Here is a 13,441-nt window from a genome sequence, read left to right as displayed (position 1 = left end):
TTATAGCAATAACTTAGGCTTCTAGAAATAGAACACTTTCCTTTCTGATTCCTATGAAAGCAGTTCAAGACTCTTACAGTTGAGTATCTGGGATGCTTAGAGCCGTTGTCACGTTATCAGTTCCTTATTCCACTCATGTTTGCAGAAAATCAGCTGTGATCTAGAGGAGTCTTAAATGTTAGAGAAAAAACAGAATCCAGTCGAGGCCGTAGTTTATCTGCAAATAATATTGGGTACATTAAAAAATGAGACTAACCAGTGAACCAGGATATGTTATTTCTGTGTTTGCTTTTCAGTTCATGGAAAAGGCCTAGCGACACTAGCCGAGTTGTCTCTTCGTGGAAGCAGTCGTCGGTTTGGACTTTGTTACAGTGCGTGCTTTTATTTTCAGGTCTGACAATCTGTGGGCATAATTGCCTCCTGACAGCAGAGTGGATGTCTGCAAGTAAAATCGTGTGTCGAGTGGGACAGGCCAAGAATGACAAAGGGGACATCATCGTCACGACCAAGTCGGGTGGCAGAGGAACCTCCACGGTATCTTTCAAGCTGCTCAGACCTGAGAAGATAGGTATCGTCTCCTGCGACTTTTCTCTCAAGAATAAACTGAAGTTGGGTTTTGTCTTTTAAAATTGACAGTCGATAAATTAGTATAAAATTTACTTACTCTCAGATTTAGTTTCTTTCTTTCTTTAGGAATAGGATATTGCTTAAAATTTGTATTACTTTTGAAAAAGCAGTGTACTGAGCTAACGTAAACCCTAAGGATGATAATCCTTAGAACAAATGTTGTTTTAAGTTCTATATAAAGTCTGCTCATTTAACATGTCAAAATGCCAGTTTTAGTTTCTTGATCGTGATACAATAATGACATTTCTTTCTGGGACACAAATTAGCCAGTGATACCATCTAAATCGGGTTTCATTTTTCTTCCCTTCCTGTGTTCCTGGCCTGGACAAGACTTGGCTGGCAGAGGTGTGCCTCTCGTCTCCAGATTAGAGAAGCCCACTGCTTGGGCCCCAGGCAGCTCTGTGTTCCCTCTGTGCACTTGGCTGCACTTCCTCGTCTGGGGCGGAGCTTGGTGTGAGACAGGACTCGGGATAGCCTGGGGGCAGCCCCAGCTGTGGCACAGTGGCACCTAACCTGCCTGCCAGCGTGGAAGACGCAGGGGCTGCAGTTGCAGTCCCTGGGTCAGGATGGTCCCTGGAGGAGGGAATGGCAACCGACTCCAGTGCACTTGCCTGGAGTGGACAGAGGAGCCTGGCAGGCTACAGTCCGTGTGGTCGCAAAGAGTCAGACGCGACTGATCATACATGCGGCCCGCAGCTGTGGGTGGGAGTGGCGTCCCAGGGTCGCCTCCGCCAGAGGTCTGATGAGCTGGGACATTCAGGGGCGAGCCTAGCGAAGGCCTTCGCGTGGAGTAGGAGCCAGTGCTCCACAGACGATCGTTTGACCGCTCTTTCCAGCTCTCCACGCGCACAGCGTCTCCGCTGCTTTGTCTTTGTGGTTTTGTAGTGCCTGGCACATGGTCAGCAGATAGATACTTATTTAATGTGGAGCTCTCACAGGCAAAATTAAACCCAGGCCTTACTTCTCTCATATAGAAAAGCAAAGAATTTTGCAAATATTGTGTTCTGTCTTAGAGCATAAAACCTTTCTTTACCATTATATCATTAAAGTTTTTAATACATAAATGATTTTTAAATTTTTTTAAATAAAAGTTTGAGGGATTTAAGGGAAAATTCAAAATGTGATTTACATATAGGTACTTGCTATACTGTGCTTAGTTGATCAGTCATGTCCAAGTCTTTGTGACCCAATGGATGTAGCCCACCAGGGTCCTCTATCCATGGAATTTTCCAGACAGGAATACTGGAGTTGCCATGCCCTCCTCCAGGGGATCTTCCCAACCCAGGGATTGAACCCGGGTCTCCCACATTACAGGCGGATTCTTTACTGTCTGAGCCACCAGGGAATCCCTGTACATAGGTATACAAATGTGTATGCAAATATATGTATACATTTTTATATGCACAGTATTCTTATTTTTGCTTAATTTTGTTTAATGTCTTTGAAAACTGAACTGTGAAATTACAAAGTAGGAGCTTGTTTTCAGTTTTCTGGAGGAACCTTTTTGATTTTGTCAGACATTTTGACAGAACCTAGTACCATCTTGTCGGAGAAGGCAATGGCAACCCTCTCCAGTACTCTTGCCTGGAAAATCCCATGGACAGAGGAGCCTGGTAGGCTGCAGTCCATGGGGTCGCTAAGAGTTCGGCATTACCGAGCAACTTCACTTTCACTTTTCACTTTCATGCTTTGGAGAAGGAAATGGCAACCCACTCCAGTGTTCTTGGCTGGAGAATCCCGGGGACGGGGGAGCCTGGTGGGCTGCCGACTATGGGGTCACACAGAGTCGGACACGACTGAAGTGACTTGGCAGCGGCAGCACCAGCCGTACCATCTTGTATCATGTTTGTACAGCAGACAAAGAGAACTTTTTATCAAGTATTGATTTTATCCTAAAGTGCCCTGCCCAGGACTCAACACGTACAGGCTCAGGAAAGGCTTACGGAGCCGCACTTGGGAGTGTCTGGACCTGCACTTCCCTCTGACAGCCTCCTTGTGTCCTGGCATGAGTGTGGTGTTGATCGAAACAGAAGGTTCACCAGGGGTCCTGCCACTGGAGGTTGCCTGGGCCCTCCCTTCAGGGGGCTCGGGCCCTGCCCTGCAATCTGCTTCACCCATCTCCCTGCCCAGCCCCTGGGTCTGAGAGTGGACCATGGGAAGCATCGTGCCAGGGAGAGTGAAGAAAGACTCAGTCACGTGAGAGAGGGTGCTGCTTTCAGAGATGACGTTTTGTTTTTCCTGAATGTCTCGGCCATTTCCATCACCCAAGCTGTGCGTTCCTTGGAACGTGTTTGACTGATTTCTTTATATAAGGAATTGTTGGATACTTTCTTGATATACCAAATTAACTGTACTGCTTGTTACTTGTAAAACACATTCGTTTTAGCAGAACTTCTTCTCAGATGTTAATTTATTTTCTGTTTTGAATAATGAACAGTACAGTGAAGAGGTGTTATTTTTGCCTTTCTATGGATTTTTAGTGCTTTTAATTAAGAAAAAAATTAAAGTTTTTGTGCCCTCAGATCTTTAAAAAATTACTTTAGTGTGCATTTTGTGTTAGGTATTAAAACAGTAAAGCAGTAAAGTAAGGTTTAGACAGGGCCTGGGGAGTGTGTGCCCTGTTAAGCCCGTGCTCCTTGTCTCGGCAGGCATTTTGGATCAGTCCGCTGTGTGGGTTGATGAGATGAATTACTATGACATGCGCACCGACAGGAATAAAGGGATTCCTCCCTTGTCCCTGCGTCCTGCCAACCCACTCGGCATCGAGATTGAAAAGTGAGTCCTGCCTCGCCTCAGTTGCCTTGCTTTCCATGTGCTGAGTTTCATGTATTCAGGCTCCAGAAACATGCAAGTAAGCACAACTGAAGATGCCTCTATCGTTGGGAGTCAGCGTCATTTCTGGAGCCTGCCAGAGAGAATGTTCTGATTAAAATGTTAGCAAAACTACCTACCTCTTTAGTTTTTGAGTTTTCATTTTGTGAAGGAAAAAAGTATTTTGAAATTTTTAATAACATACTTCTAATGATATGAGAGTTAGTGTGTTGTCTGGAGCTGGTAAGTTTAAATATTTAGATGGTATTTGAGATTAAAATAGAATTTTCCATGTGCTTGATTTTTCAGGAAATATTCCACAGTAATTAGACCCAGTGCAGTCTCGTCATTCTGTTTATGTTCTCTACCTGTAATTCATACTTAATTCAGACTCACTTTACCAGAATTACGGCAAGTAAATGGTATCTTTCAAAATGTCTTGGGCCAGACCTGGCGTTCCCAGTTCTTCGTCCTGAGCGCGGTGCTCACAGCTCCTGTGCCAGCGCCTGGGTCCTTGCGTCTTCCTATACAAGCTCCCTGCACAGCAGTCCTGTCTGATCTCTCTCTCGGCCTTGGCGGCTCTGCTGGCAATAGTGCTGCTGAGTGTTGCTTCATAAACACTCCTGCAGGCCGCGGAGCAATCTGCTAGCCATTAGCCTTGCTTCTCTAGGTTTCTCTAGGAATGGGGAAGGTTGACCACTAACCTCGATGTATTTAACCTTCAGGCCTCCCCTTGAAGACCACCAGTCGGCCACCAGCCGGCTGCTTTCCCCTGCTAGGGTTTCTGCCAGCTGAGGGGGTAGGGGGCACGTGTGTGTCTTGGGAGGTTGTCCTGTTTTGAAAAAGGCCTGAGGGTTTTAAAAGGTGGTTTCAGTGAGTGTGGACTGTTCTGGGTCACAGCTGTGAAGCTCTTTGGCCACCATGGGTCATTCTGGAGCTGTTTGAAGGGTTTCAGTGCCTGATAAATTAAGAGTTTAAGGATTAAGAACATCCAGGAAAGAAAGGTAATTGCTGGGTCTTTATTTGAACAGTGTTTCCTGCACAAGGGGACTTTGTGGTTGAGAGTAAATCCTCCAGTGGCCTGCTTCAGCGCCCTGGATTCCGCTGCTTTCTAAGGTCCGCCGCATGCAGTGTGGAGCAGAAGGGCCCTCTGGGTTTTCTTCTGAAAAAGATTCACACAGGAGTGTAGGAATACACTGTGACTTTTGTTTGAGCTTTAGACAGAACTATCAAAGTTAGGATTAAATTGGTTATTTCCTGTCATATAATGAACTTCCCTTGTGGCTCAGCTGGTTAAGAATCCACCTGCGATGTGGGAGACATTGTAGGTTTGGTCCCTGGGTTGGGAAGATCCCCTAGAGAAGGGAAAGGCCACCCACTCTGGTATTCTGGCCTGGAGAATTCCGTGGGCTGTATAGTCCATGGGGTCATGAAGAGCCGGACACGGCTGAGTGACTTTCACCATCATAAAATGATTTCCTTGAGTTTTCGTTTGCCTTGTGACCCACCCGCGGTTCAGTCTCTTGGCCTTTTCACGCCCTCTCACCTTCTGACTGTCCTGCTGCTGCCGCTGCCGCTAGCCGTGAAGGGGGCTTGAGCTGTCTCTCACTGCCCGCTTCCTTTAGCTTGTTTTTCAGACCGTAGACTTCATTTTGTATTGGGGTATAGCCAATTGACAATGTCGTGGTGACTTCAGGTGGGCAGTGACGGGGCTCAGCCGCACACGCACCTTGGTCCGTTCTCCCCCAGACCCCTCCCATCCAGTTGAGCCCTCTCTCTGAATAGGCTTCAGGATAATCCGTACGTAATGGTGGCCAGCCAGAAGGCACTCAGAGTGCGACTCTTTGGGAATGGTCTTCCTTTCTCCTCTGAAGGAGCTGGCTGGGTCCAGGCCCCTCTCTCAGTCGGCTCCGGGCCCTCCCGCTGCCTGCAGGTGACTTGGAGGCTGCAGGCAGGGGCCTGTGTCGCGCGTGCTGCATGGGTGGGGCAGGGGCGGGTGTGTGCTCGCAGCCTGCTGGTCAGGGCTCTGCTGCCCAGGAGGAGAGTCCTTCCTTGACTCAGGATTTCAGGTGATGCATTGTATTCAGATCTTAAGATAGTGAGATGTGCATTCGAGAAGTGCTCAGACGGTGAGAAAATTGACTATAAGGTTTCTTCCAAGCTGTTCTTGAAAGTTTCAATAATAATTTGCTCAGCCGTGGAATAACTAAAGGATAGTTTTGGAAAAGATAGAAGCTTGACTGTTATACAAATACAAAATGCAGACGTGTCCAAGCTTTTATTTAATTCAGTAATTAATGGGGAGCCCAGTGGAGCGTTAAGCCAGCTGAGAGGGAGTCCCAGGGCACAGGCAGAGTGGGCAGTGCTAGGCGGCGCCACGCCGGACCCCCCCCCCACCCCCCATGCCTGGCGGTCTCCCAGGCGCACCTGCACCCGACAGGCCTCTGTGCCGGCCCCCCAGTCGCTCTCAGCCCCCACTTCCGCTTCTGTGACACAGAGAGCAGGCGCGCCTGGACGGCGTGGGGCCCTGGCAGGCCTCCACGCTGCGGAAGGACGGCCCGTGTGAAGTCTCTCACAAGTGTTCTGATCAAAAGGAAGAATGAATAGAGATTCCAGAAAGCAAGAAAACAGAAGGCGAAAGTCGGAAAATGTATGGAAACCAAGATAAGAGAGTGGTTTTGGCCAGAAAAATGCTTTTCAGGTTCCTTCTTAGCTTTTAAGGATACTGTCAGGAAAGCTGCATTTGTTTTATTGAAGTCTGACCTCGAATAAAGAAGCCGTATTTTAGGAAAAGAGGATGGGAAAGGAAGAACAGATGTTAAAATGTGGGTTTGGATTTTATTTCCCTGGCTCACTTCATGTTTTTTAGGTAAAAGCTTTGGTCCCTGTGGAGAACGGTGTTGCACTCAGGTTAGAAGCCCTGGGAACGTTTCCTCTTACTGTCTCTTTCATTTCTGTTTATTAATGTCATTTGGGGCTTCTTTTATAATTAGAAGACGGGAGGCAACCTATTTTTAATTTTTTAAAAAATGTCAGAGAAGGAATAACAGGATTTAATTACTTGCTTGTTGAAACATATGAATTGAGAAGGTTTGAAGAATTACAGCTACTTGCTGTAAAGTGCTGTGGTCCTGATTTATTCCCAGACAGAAGTGCCGAGGCCGCCTGTGGGAGAGGAGTCGGCTCCTGTCTGGCAGTGTGAGTGTTTATGGGGGTTCTTGCCCCACAGCCGCTCACGCAGGATGGAGCCCGGGGGCGCTGCGGTGCCTCTGAGTGGGAGCCGCCAGTGAGAGGCAGCGAGGGGGGCTCCTCCCTGTGTGCGTGGCGGGGCGCGGCTGCCTTTCTGCCCACAGGCCTAGCGGCTGGCGTTGATGGCCTCCTTCGGCTGCTGAAGGCCTTCACAGTCCTAGGCTTTTAACTGATGTTTTTCACACGCAGAGCCTTGAAACTTACAAAGATGTTACTAATAACTTGGAAAAAAATAACTTCACTTGAACTGAGACTAGAATTTGCTCGTAAAAAGTCTGTATTTCTAATTTATTATACTGATTGTCACAAATGGGCATTTTTTGCACTGCTTAAATTATGATGGAGACATCATAATTTAAAAAAAAAAAGAAAAAGAAGATAAAAACAGGTTCATATTAATAAGTGAAAGCCTTCCCTAGGTTTTATTTCTTAAAAGTCCTTTCTACCTAGTAGGAGAGTATTTGTAAGTGAAACTTTTGGAGATGGTACTTTTATGGATGAAGCACAAGCTGGAATCAAGATTGCCGGGAGAAATACCAATCACCTCAGACATGCAGGTGACAGGACCCTTATGGCAGAAAGTGAAGAGGAGCTAAACAGCCTCTTGATGAAAGTCAAAGAGGAGAGTGAAAAAGTTGGCTTAAAGCTCAACATTCAGAAAACTAAGATCACGGCATCCAGTCCCATCACTTCATGGCAATAGATGGGGAAGCAATGGAAACAGTGACAGATTTTATTATAATTTTGGGCTCCAAAATCACTGAAGATAGTGACTGTAGCCATGAAATTAAAAGACACTTACTCCTTGAAAGAAAAGCTATGACCAACCTAGACAGCATATTAAAAAGCAGAGACATCATTTTGCCAACAAGGATGCATCTAATCAAAGCTATGGCTTCTCCAGTAATCATTTATGGTGTGAGAGTTGGACTATAAAGAGAGCTGAGCACTGAAGAATTGATGCTTTTGAACTGTGGTGTTGGGGAAGACTCTTGAGAGTCCCTTGGACTGCAAGATCCAACCAGTCCATCCTAAAGGAAATGAGTCCTGAATATTCATTGGAAGGACTGATGTTGAAGCTGAAACTCCAATACTTTGGCCACCTGATGGGGAGAGCTGACTCATTGGGAAAGACCCTGATGCTGGGAAAGATTGAAGGCGGGAGGAGAAGGGGACGACAGAGGATGAGATGGTTGGATGGCATCACCAACTCGATGGACACGAGTCTGAGTAAACTCTGGGAGTTGGTGATGGACAGGGAGGCCTGGTGTGCTGCAGTCCATGGGGTCTCAGAGTCGGACACGACCGAGTGACTAGACTGACTGGCGTGTGTGGGAGTAAGGGCATCACAATGGAGCTTCTCCCCCCACACCACACCCCGTTTTTGTATGATTCACTGTTTGTTGGGAGTTACTGCCTGGGAAGAGGTGTCTCGAGCAGTGCATTGATGCCCGCCTGGCCTCTGGGTTGTGTCCACAGAGGCTTTGTAAGCCGTGCAGTCTGGTGTGTGCTCAGCAGGCTGCCTTCCAGAAGCAAGAGAAGGTGACCAGTCTTCCTGCTCCAGTCAGAAAGCAGGGGAAGGTGGCAAGTAGTTCTTAGTGTGAGTGCGGAAGGGAAGCGCCTTGGAAAAGAGGGCCATCTAGAAGTTTCAGAAGCAGGTTTGTGGACTGTGGTACAGTGCCTGCGCCCAGAAACTGTGAGACCAAAACGGAAAGAACGCGCAGCCTCCAGCAGGCTGATGACACTCAACGCAGAGAGCAGCTGGGGTGAGGGCCGTGTGGCCGCGTGCGGCCCGGCCGGGGCGGGGCGGGGTGGGAGGCCGCGTGCGGCCCGGCCGGGGCGGGGCGGGGCGGGGCGGGGGGCCGCGCTCCCCTGCACCCCCATACCCCTGCAGCTCCTGCCTGCAGCCGGGAGCTGCGGCGCGGGCCTGGGCACAGCCACGCTTGCACCCAGCCCTCTCTGCAGGGGCGGGGAACTTTTCTCAGAAGGACTTCTGTTGCTCTGCTGACCGGGGTCTCCAGGTCAGTCTCCTCTTTGAAAGTGAATGCTGCTGAGTTGAGGACATTCCTTAGTCCTGCACCTGACCCCTGTTCCTGGGTCCTCATGGCCAAACCCTTCGGAAGGTGTAATCTGAGCTCACACTGCCATCTAATGGGGAGCGTGCGCTGTGGGGGCACGACAGCTGTCAGCTGCCAGAACTGTTGGTTCCCTAGTGGAAGCACTTCGGGTGTTACACGTCAGCCTGTTGCTCGCACTCTGGTTCGTGAGGTTGAAGTGTGGGTTCAGTCTGTCACTTAGAGTGTGCCTTGCTGCTCATCTGTGGCTTCACGTGGAGGGTCAGACCCAGGGCCCAGTCACTCAGGACCAAGGGCTGAGCCTGCAGACTGCATGCTCCTGTGAGACAGCGCTCCTGCTCTCGCTCGTGCTCCGAGCAGGGCCGCCGGCAGCTCCCTGCATGCGGAATCTCTCCCTCACTTTCTGTGTTTCTAGACTTACAGCTGCGTATGCAGACATTTTCCATAAGATTCTCCGGTTCTTTGTTTGACCGTAGAAGTACTGGGGCTGTTTCTTTGTAAAATGGGGTTATATAACTCATCATGTTGTTAGAATCAGATAAAATGGTTCTTAATGAAAGAATCTATTAAATATAGAGAACCAAGTGTAAACAATAAAGGTAACAAAGCAACGTTGTTGAGCATTTATCAAGTGTCAAGACCTGTTAAGCCTTCCACATGCATTATCTGCTTTACTCCTCAGCATTTTCTTAAGAGGAAGAGATGATGATCTCATTGTCCTCATGAATAAGTGGAGCCTTAGGGAGGTGAAGAGGTTTCCTCAAGGCTAGTCAGAAACTCTGTGAACCTGTGCACACTGCCCTGAGCTGCCTCTGCCCTGCGGGCGTGCTCCCCACGGGGCATCGCTGCTTCAGTGGTGTCACTCACTGTCAGCTTTCTAGGTGTCTGTGTGACATCTTATTTTGGGGTGGATTCAGGGTGCCTTCAGCTGGAAGTAATAGAAAACAAAAATTCACTGTGGTGTAAGCAAGGAAGATATTTATTTCTCATAATATACGAAGTCCAGAGATAGTGGGTTCCACGACTGGTTGAGTCAGGACCCAGAGGTGTCGCTGAGCCGTGAGGAGCCTGGCCCTGCCGCCCTCCGCCTGTGGCGGCACAGACTCCCTCCTGGCTGCAGAGGGGCTGCAGGTAAGGGACTGTCCCTCAGCGTCAGCTCTCCCTGGACTTGATCTAGACGTGTGCGTAGAAGCGCGCGTGCTGGATGGCTCTGCCTGGGTCAGCAACTGCCGTGCGTCGGCATCAGTGTGTCTTAAGCCAGCTCTCACATAGGTCTTTGACAGAAAGTATTTTAACAGGTTGATGTACTGTTTTTAATGTCAGTGTACCCAAATTTTGTCTATTGGATAGGAAATGATTTCATATTTGCATAGATTTCTTGAAGTATCAATGCAGCCTCTTCAAGTTTTATATTCTTTTATTGATACAGTTTCTGCATTTTAACTAATTTGCTGTCTTACATATACACAGAGTTTCTATCTACAGTTTTGTGGGACATGCACAGACTTAGACTCCGTAGTGCGTCATGTATCGTTGCAGTGATGTGTGTCCATGTTTATCCCTGTTGGTTACGTCTTTGTAGCAATAGCACTCTAAACACATCTTAAGCCTTTTTCCTCCCTCAGAGGTAAATTTCCCCAGAAGGACTTAGAAACGCTGTTCCCTGGAATGAGTGCTGACTTTACAAGTGAGAACTTCTCCGCTGCCTGGTACCTGATTGAGAACCACTCCAGCGCGAGGTGAGGAGCGGGCCGTGCCGTGTGGCTTCTCGGGGTGTTTGTGAGCATGTCAGAGCGTCTGGCTCCTTACTTGTAAAATGGGATCGTTACTTCCAGGAGCCCTGTCTCCTCCTGCCCTGACGCTTCTGTATGTTTCGTTGTTTGTGCCGCCCGGTGAAGCTTGGGTCTCAGCTGTCGTCCTGTGTTTGCGTGTGACCCCCTCCTTGCTCAGGTAGTAGAGTTCTCAAGTACTGGTCTGAAACAAGGAAGACACCTCCTTCCTGACCAGAGAGCAAAGGAAGATGAGTTGTTTGTCATTTTTGAAAGACTTGACTTAGTATCAGCAGAAGGTGCACGCGGGCCACCCGTTTACAGGGCCCCTTTGTTCCTGCTGCCTAAGAGCCTGCCTGACCTCTGGGCGACAGCAGGCCTGTGGCTCGCATGCAAGGCTAGCTGGAGCACTCTACTGTAGTAGAAATGCTTGACTAAATGGTTTATTGTTTGAAATTGGTATCCTTGAAACACCCCAACTTGTTAAAATACACCTTAGAAGAAATTCTTCCTTCACCTGTTGGGATCAAAACCATCATAGAAAACAAGAAAAGTTGGTATACAATTAGAGTAAATTTGGCCTGGTAAATTTAGAGCAAATGTCTGAAGTCTGTCTTTGGGGAAGATGGTTCTGATCTCACGGTGTAGATGCGCTTCCCTTACCGAAAGTCAGGACTGATCTCCAGTCTCTGTGTAGTACTGTCTTGGCACTCAAGAGTGTAGTGAACAATTTATAGCCAGATTTTCTTAGCTTCAGTGGTCATGAAACTTCTGAAATACAGAGACCAGCCGATGTTTCTCTGCTTGAGTTATCAAGATGAAGCAGTATGGTCTGTTCATTCACGTAAATTTTGAGCCGACCCCCATGATTCCTGTGAAATCACTGTTAATGGTGGGGCCTGGCTGTGACGTGCACGGAGTGGACGTCCAGGGGTCCTGCCACCCACCCCTGTGCGGTCCAGGCCTCTGCATCTGGGAGATGCTCTTCAGAACTCCTTACCTGGCAAACCCTGTGTTGATTTGGGTCAAGTGTAAGCATATCTGCGTGTATAGTTACTTCTCAGGGGTCTGACACGTGAGGGCTGTGCAAAGCTGTTGCACAGCCGCTGTGACTTTGGCATCTGCAATGTGCAGAGGGTTAGATCTGGGAAAGACTTTGAAAGCATGGTCTCATCTGAGCACATACTGTGTTAGTCTGTGTCTCCGGTGTGGCCTCAGTATTTTGCAGCTAACGCATTGTCTTCTCGTGGCTTCATTTCACTTCAGTTTTGAACAACTCAAAATGGCGATCGCCCACCTGAAGAGACAGGCTAACAAGAAGAGCGAGGGCAGCCTGGCGTACGTGAAAGGGGGGCTCAGCACTTTCTTTGAGGCACAGGACGCCCTCTCAGGTAGGTAACCCTCGGTGTCTGCTGGGGCTTCCCCGTTGACTGCAGTCCTGAGCGTGCAGAGGGCTGGCAGGCGGTGGTGCTGGGGCTGTGTGCGCGGCTGTTACCGTGGAGAGAATCTCCTCTTTGCGACTGAACGCTGTTCCCGTGCGCACGGCTCTATGTTCCCGATTTACAGGCGTGAAAGCAGGCGGAGGCGTTTGTCATCTGCCCACGAAGTGTGGGCCGGATGGGGTGAAGCTGTTGTCCTGGGATCGCACTGCCTCGGCTCAAACTTTGGGTTTGGCTGCGTGACCTTGGTCAACTTGTTTAATTTCACTGAACCATGGTTTCCCATCTGCGAAACAGGGGTAATGTTAGGACCTCATCCCTGGCTTCTTACTGGATGCACATCGTGTGTTGGAAGCTCACTGTGGTGTCTGCCTAAGGTCACGTCTCAGTGACGCTTACCTTGCTGTTTTTATTACTTTAACTGTGTCACAGTTTTGGATTTCGTATTGTATTTTAGAGATTTACTTTGAAAATTTTCTTAGTGATTCGCTTGAGGAAACCTGATTTGCTTTTAAAACTTCCTCTCATTAGTAGGTAAAAGTTTTTACATATAAATTAATGATTTCCTGATACTTTATCAGAATCATTCAGACATATATAAATACTAGCAAAAAAACTCTGATGTAATTTGCGCGTCGACAGATTGGCGTGTTGGTAGACATCCCTGGGGATTCCTTGAGAGCCTCCAGGCAAGTGTGGGCTGAGTAGGACGTGGACAGTATGTATTTGCCATGCTATGTCCCACGGCTGAAAGTAAATGTTTTGAGGTTGGTATCAAGTAGCAGTATTTCTGTTTTGTAGATGGTGAGACTGAGAAATAAGAATGACTTTCCTGTGGCCAAATGCCAAACATATTAGTAATTTAAGCTTATTTTTCTTTTTTTAATTCAGTCATCTTTACTCCTCAGGCTTCATGATCAGATGACTAAGTACATGTATTATGTACTGTTTTGATAGCATTAAACTACCGTGACTTAGACTGGTGTCTGCTGGTTACTTTGCAGAGTTTTTGTGTGTTTGTGCTTCTTTCTAGCAGTGAAAATAGAACCATTTTTTGAGCTGTTTAAAAATGTCTTTTTTGACGTATCATTTTCCCACCCATTAAAATAGCCTACATTTTAACTTGGTGCTTTTTTTCTAGCTATCCATCAAAAACTAGAAGCAGATGGAACAGAAAAAGTAGAAGGGTCCATGACACAGAAACTGGAGAATGTTCTGAACAGTAAGTTTTGTCCCACTACGGAAACTTATTTATGGACTTTATAACAAGCTTTGATTCAGTTCTTGGACCTGGTTTCACAGAACAAGGCAGTTAAGTTGTATTTTGGTATTTATTTCTGAATAGTGATTTAATGAGCATAGAGGAGAATAAAAATGTTGAAAATGAATGTTCTCTTTCCGTTTGCATTTTATTTATGAGAAATCGTCATTTGAGAGCAAGCCAGTGTGCGGCTTAAAAAGTAAAACTTGC

The 13,441-nt window shown here is 47.6% G+C and overlaps 1 protein-coding gene across 3 annotated transcripts in view; it reads left to right on the top strand.

The window, feature by feature from the left end:
- EXOC2 (exocyst complex component 2) overlaps positions 1–13,441 on the top strand; it is a 122,627-nt gene that overhangs the window by 27,529 nt on the left and 81,657 nt on the right. For all 3 annotated transcript variants that reach the window (XM_018038889.1, XM_018038888.1, XM_018038887.1), the window contains exons 3-7: positions 392–568; positions 3,276–3,402; positions 10,388–10,501; positions 11,798–11,922; positions 13,112–13,192. In XM_018038889.1, the coding sequence (XP_017894378.1) occupies positions 392–568; positions 3,276–3,402; positions 10,388–10,501; positions 11,798–11,922; positions 13,112–13,192 (624 nt within the window). The remainder of the gene's footprint in view (positions 1–391; positions 569–3,275; positions 3,403–10,387; positions 10,502–11,797; positions 11,923–13,111; positions 13,193–13,441) is intronic.

This window comes from Capra hircus, chromosome 23, assembly GCF_001704415.2.
Source record: "Capra hircus breed San Clemente chromosome 23, ASM170441v1, whole genome shotgun sequence".
In the NCBI taxonomy this organism is placed as follows: Eukaryota; Metazoa; Chordata; class Mammalia; order Artiodactyla; family Bovidae; genus Capra; species Capra hircus.
The sequence above is the reverse complement of the archived record's forward strand: the minus strand, read 5'-3'. Positions and strand labels throughout refer to the sequence as shown.